Source organism: Gossypium raimondii, chromosome 9 (assembly GCF_025698545.1).
Source record: "Gossypium raimondii isolate GPD5lz chromosome 9, ASM2569854v1, whole genome shotgun sequence".
In the NCBI taxonomy this organism is placed as follows: domain Eukaryota; kingdom Viridiplantae; phylum Streptophyta; class Magnoliopsida; order Malvales; family Malvaceae; genus Gossypium; species Gossypium raimondii.
Window position 1 is genome coordinate 11,465,758 of NC_068573.1, and position 6,036 is coordinate 11,471,793.

General features: G+C 32.0%; 1 protein-coding gene across 1 annotated transcript; it reads left to right on the forward strand.

Moving 5' to 3' along the window:
- The first annotated feature begins 1,635 nt into the window (after nucleotides 1-1,635).
- LOC105798433 (hypothetical protein) lies at nucleotides 1,636-4,733 on the forward strand. Its single transcript, XM_052620963.1, has 4 exons — nucleotides 1,636-1,773; nucleotides 1,939-2,164; nucleotides 3,721-3,801; nucleotides 3,949-4,733. Exons 2-4 carry the CDS (start codon nucleotides 1,978-1,980, stop codon nucleotides 4,365-4,367), a joined length of 687 nt encoding a protein of 228 aa, XP_052476923.1. The 5' UTR covers nucleotides 1,636-1,773; nucleotides 1,939-1,977; the 3' UTR covers nucleotides 4,368-4,733.
- Nucleotides 4,734-6,036: the final 1,303 nt, after the last annotated feature.

A 6,036-nucleotide genomic window follows, 5' to 3' on the forward strand; every position in this document is an offset into this window, starting at 1 on the left:
TTTTTCTTTTAGTTTTCAACTTACATTGTTTGTCAAATCACCTAAAATAAATAGAAAAGTTATTTTGCTAACATAACATCCATGTGGTAGTTCACGAGTATACTATGTCAAGCAATTAAATAATTTTAAAATTAAAAGTATTTTATACTTTTTAGTGTTTTTAATATTTTTTGAATTTTTTAAAATTAATTAATTCTTGACATGATATCTATGTAATAATTAATGTGTATGCCATATCAGCAAAATTCATAAACTTTAATTTTTCCATCTATTTTGAGGTGATTTGATAAACAATACAAATTTACATATTAAAAGAGACAAAATTTAAATAAAAACTAAAATAATTTTTTATCCTAAATGAAGCAACAAAATAATGTGCACATTTCCTTTTCTACAAATTAATTAATTCATCCATTCAAAAAAAGCAAAGTTTGAGAAAATAAACAATGATTAAACATATGATTTGAGAGAGTTTTGGAGTTTAATTAGCTCAAAATCAATAAAAATAAAATAATAAGGGTTTGGTTTGACTGCATAGTAGCAGTAATACATATAGGTATTGTCAAAGAATTAATTAATTTTATTTTAAAAATATTTTATATTCAATGTATTACTTTTATGAAACTTCTAAAAGTGTTAATTACTTTTAAAATTCACCTCATCTAACACTTCCAAATATATTTTGAAGTCCAAATTCTATAAAAGATCCAGTAATATGTATATTTTTTACAATTTAGTTCCTTTTACTATAATTTAGGATAAATCTTAAAATTATGTATGAATTTTGATTCAATGGATAATTTGATACATGAATTTTGATTTAGTGCAATCATGAGAGAAGTTAGCTTTTTTTTGTGTGTGTAGTATTAAATCAAAATTTCATCATTTTGTGAGGGGTAAAGTGCAACTTTACCATGTATTAATTTAAGACTTCATATATTTTAAAGGGCCAAATTTTAAATTTTCAATTTTAGGTGGGAGTCGGGGCCCCTGCCAACCTTCTGCTGTTGCCCCTGGGTGTAATTATACACATGAAACTTGATTGTGGTTCAAATGTAACACAAAACTTTTAACATTTGAATGTTAATCTCATTATAAGTTTTTTTTTATCATATTTGGTTTTTTAATAGAATTCCCTTAAATAGGAGGATAATGTGGTTCAAGATACTCGAACCTACGATCTCCTACATTGACAATAATATCGATACCAATCAAATTAAGACTCAATCTGTCGTTAAAGACCATATATTTAAAACAATAAAAAAAGTTTAAGGTATCAAATTATAGTAATCCTAAGAACCATTAAGTATAAAGTCCTTATATACAATCTATTTTATTTATTTAAATAATAAATTGGTAATAAATAGTGTACCCCAGCAGTTCCTTTATTCTTTCCTCTGTTTTTGTTCATTAAATATTTGCATTTAATAATATTAATTAATTTTAAACTCAAATGAATTATTTTAATATTGAAAATATCAGATTTTCTTACATAAGAAAGCAAAGAAAAGAAAGAAAGAAAAAAAAGGACACTTTTACACAATTCACAAGAATTGTCAAAAACTTAAAAAGTGGGTCCCAAAAATACTATAATGGTAAAACTAGGGATAAAAGAAATGCTTTGAAAGGGGTCCACTTAACACAATAGGTAAGAAAAATATGGAAAAAGCTTTTTTTCATGCACTGCTTGCTAATTAATTGCCAATGGCTGTCGTAACTTCCCTTTCAATTCAAGCCTAAACCCTCTCTCTCTTTCTCTCTTTCTACCCCAAGGTATGTATTTTCCCACTCTTTAACATAACCTCCCCCAAAAATAAAAGAAGAAGCTCTCTTCTCCGTCTTCTCTTCCATTTTCTTTTGCTTCTGATGCCTTTTGGGGTTGCAGAGGAAAAAGAAGTTTGAAAAGTTTCATCTTTTTTATTTTTTTATTGTTTTCAGACTGGGTGATGTTGTGGCTCTAAAAAGAGAGAGAGAGATATGGGTTCATGTGTTTCAGTGCATAAGAGCTCTCAAGAGCCAGCCTCAGCCATGAAAGTTGGACTTTCTTTTGGGTCTAAAACAGATAATAACCTCATCATTCCACCATCACCTGTTAAGGAGAAACCAGTTGCCAATGGTGACTTTGCTTTCATATCTCAATCGCCCTATACTTTCAAAGACTTTGGTAATTTTCCTTCTTTTTCGTTTTACCTTTTTGTCTGTGTGTGTGTTTAGTGAAATAAATAGGTTGGAATTACTTTGCTTGGTTACGGGGTAAAGACAATCTATTTGGCTTTTGTCTCACTTTTTTTTCTTTTAATCTTCAATGGAGTGTGAAAAAATCTATTCTATTTAACTTGTTTTTTCTCTGTTTCAGGATGATGTTTTATTTTTATGATGTTAGATCTGAAATGGGTATTTGGTTTGTCAGAGTTTTCATTTTTCTTACTATCAACATGTTGATCTTTATATCAAGTAGTCTTGTGTTCTTTATTTAAAGAAAAAAATATGAATATATTGTTGGATTAATGAGTGATGATGCTTGTAGTTATCTATTCTTATAAGGTTATTTTTCAATGTCTGCCATGAATGATATGCCTAATGATATTTGTGTAGGCCCTCCTGATTCATGATTATGAGATAAACATGGTGATATTTTCATTGTCTTTTTCTTGGTCGTCCATGTTATAGTTTCTTAGCATAATTCTGGCTTGTTTGGGGACATTTCAAAACATTTTCACTATTATATGAGTGCAAGCTCTTCTATTTTAGCTTAAATTTTGGACTTTCCTTCTCCTTCTTAGATGATTTTAGACCCTTTCTTTGACCTCCCCCTGCCCTCCATGGTAGTATATTTAGTTTGCTTGTTAATTAATCTATCATGGATTAGAGCTCAGTTTTCTAACTTTTTCTGAACATAACACTGTTAAACATGATGAATATTGTACAAAAAGGTAGCTATCCTTTGGTTTTTTTTTCCACTTGTCTTGCAAGAAAAGTCATTGGCCGTTTTGGAATGGCTAGGCCCATTGGAAACTTGTTAGGTTACCCGAAAACGACATCGCTAATCGCGAATTCTAGTATGACATAAAATAAAGCTAATTTTTCACATATATGGCAGTATTCAATTCGAAGTTGAGAACCTAACTTTAGCCTTATATATCCTTGTTTAATGACTTACTGTCCAATGTGGAATAGATAGACAAACCAGCAAGTAGCAATCTTTTGATGTATCTATCTATTTTTGTAAGTATATAGGGGGAACCTTTTTTGTGGTAAATTTATTAGCCCTTGATGGATGGACCACTCTTAAATAGTAGGTAGCTGCAAAAGAGTTTTAAGGGAGTTGTCTTTTAACTGTCAATAATTTGACATAAATGGAGATTAAAACCCCAAGAAAGACAACTTGTGGATTATGTTGTGGTCCTTACTACATGTACAATTTATGTGTCAATACAGTACAACACTCGGAGATAAATCATGGGACTGTTGTTGCTGATGTATATGTCCATCGAATGTCAAAGCGATATAGCGTTTTTCCAAGGATGTTCTGTTGCTTGCTACATCATATACATGTTACAGTTTCTGAAAATTGTACAGTTGTAATGTTGAACATCATGTTGATATTATTTTCTATATTACTTTCATGATAAACATTTCAATGTATTTCAGCATATTCATCAATTTGCTCCCTTTTTGCTATCTAAATACCTTAAGCTGAAACAATTTTTTATTCTGCAGGTAGTAAAGAAGAAACCTTTTTCGATTCCCGAGCATATCTCGATTCTGATTGTGAGGATGATTTCTTCAGTGTCAATGGTGGTAAGAATAGTATAACTGTTCGAATTAACTCGTATAATGAGTACTGATTGCTGTAATATGACTGATACTTCGCTTTCGAGTTGAGTACACGTTCCTTTTTCGAGTCTATCATAGTTTTGTCATCCAAAAGTTGTAATCTATGTGCAGATTTTACTCCGTCTCGTGGCAATACCCCTGTTCATCATAGCTTCTCCGTCGGGACAACACCTCGAGTTAGCAAGGTCACCGTGGAAGGATCACCTATGTCTGTTCTGGAAACATCCCCGATGGGAAAAAAGAAGAAGCTCCTCGAACTGTTCCGAGAGAGCGTTAGAGAAGACCGAAACCTTACTTCAAAATCTGCAAATGTTACCCCTTATCATGTCTCTGGAGCTACCTCACTTTGCAGTAGTGAAAGGACTGCTAATGGAGATCATGATAACCCTATGTTCAAGGAGAAGCCATTAAAGTCTATGCAATGTTGCCTTCCTAGCTTTGTTACATGCAGTAGCTTCAATGAGAGGAAGAAGAAGATGAGCCCTGCAATAGCTGTAAATGATAGGCCTCAATATCCATCAATTCACTAGCACGTAGGTCGACGAAGCCAGATTCTCGACTTCTAGAGGCTCGAGATTAAGTTGGAAGTTTTGTTGGAAGTAGTGAAGTCGTTGGATAATGGTGATACATAAATATGGGGATTAGAAGGCATGTAAAGAGGATCCAAGTAAATGTTTGATGTAAAACTCCTATTAGGAATTTTACCAACTCAATCAACCATAAGTGAAAATTTTCTTTTCAACAAGAAGTTAGCTCATAAACAAGTGCTTTGTAATAAAAGGGCAAAAGAATCAAAGGAAAAATAGTATATGACCCTTGTAATGATATGTTAAGCAATTGAGGCCATATCCGCAGGCTCTCGGTACTTTCAAGTAAACTATGCTATTTAAATCCTAGTTGAGCTTTTTACATCATATATTATAACAAAGGTTATGCTGAAAAAATAGGTAAATTAATCCTTTTATATTTCGAAACGTGTAAATTAATTCTTAAGCTCATAATCCTTATGGTGGATGTTAATTTTGCCTTTGCTCGTCTGTTTAGGGCCCTCGTACAAGTCAGAGTAGAGAATTTTTGAAGCAAGTGAATCGCTCCGTTGAGATTAATGCAAGGAGTTTTCAGATGTCTCTCTGCTTTTGAGTGAGAATTTTCCTTTGATGGTGGTGTCAGTTTGATTCTGCCAATGATTTGGTTGAAGCCAATTCATTGATATTGATAGAATGTCTCTTTGCTTCAGCACTTTGGGTTTGTTTAGTAGGTGTTGTGTTTTTTTTTTTTTTTTTTTGTTCTTTTAAGATTTGAGTTGCTCTTGTAGGATTAGTGAAAGACAAAATTATAAATGACTTTTTTAGATGCTTGTTTTGGTAAAATTGCTGATAGCAATTATACTTCTAAGTAAAAGTTGTAGGGTTAGCTTGAGCTTAAGTAATTATGTTTGAATCTGTCAAATGATCGTTTAGTATTTCAGGTAATTATTGAGATAAGGGAGATGCCTAATGATTTTAAAGCTTAAAATTCTTTGCTTAGACTCTTGTGCTTTTAGTGTCATTTTAGTTTGAATTTCCAATGCATGATTATCTGTAAATTATCCTGAGGCATTATCGATGAAAATAATAAATTAAGAGAAGTTAACTTGAATGTGGGTTGAGAATTTTGTTTGAAGACAAGCAAACGCTTAAGTTTGGGGATATTTGATAGGTGCTAAAAGTAACATGTTTTTAACCCATTCTTAATGTGTTTTGGGTGATTATTCAATGTTAATGGTGAATTTTTTACTCCTAATCCTTTAAATTCATGTTTTATACTTAGAAGAGAATTTGAGAGCAAAAGGAGCGAAAAACGAGTGAAAAAAGAAAAATCAGAGCAAGTTATAAGAGCCACACGGGTTGACCCCTTCCACACGGGCTGCCACACGACCATGTGGTAGGCAGTGTCAGTTTCGTAAATTTGGAACCTAAACTGTAGGAAAACATTATTTTTAGTTTTTTGAGCATTCTAAGACGTACATATGACAAAAATATGAAGATATGAGCGAGCCGTCATAAAATATTCAAGAAAACAACTCGAAAAACACCATTGAAGCTGATTCTGAAGCATATTTCCGTCAAGATTGAAGGCTCCCAGTTGATTTCTCAGGAGATTATAATGAGTTTCTTTGTTTCTTGTGGTTATATTGTCTTTGAGATGTTTTTATTTTCA

Bases quoted from the DNA above. Each gene is read 5' to 3' on its own strand.
- LOC105798433 (XM_052620963.1), top strand. From the start codon at position 1,978: ATGGGTTCATGTGTTTCAGTGCATAAGAGCTCTCAAGAGCCAGCCTCA. The intron at 2,165-3,720 runs GTAATTTTCCTT...TTTATTCTGCAG, and splicing joins CTATACTTTCAAAGACTTTG to GTAGTAAAGAAGAAACCTTT. The intron at 3,802-3,948 runs GTAAGAATAGTA...ATCTATGTGCAG, and splicing joins TTTCTTCAGTGTCAATGGTG to ATTTTACTCCGTCTCGTGGC.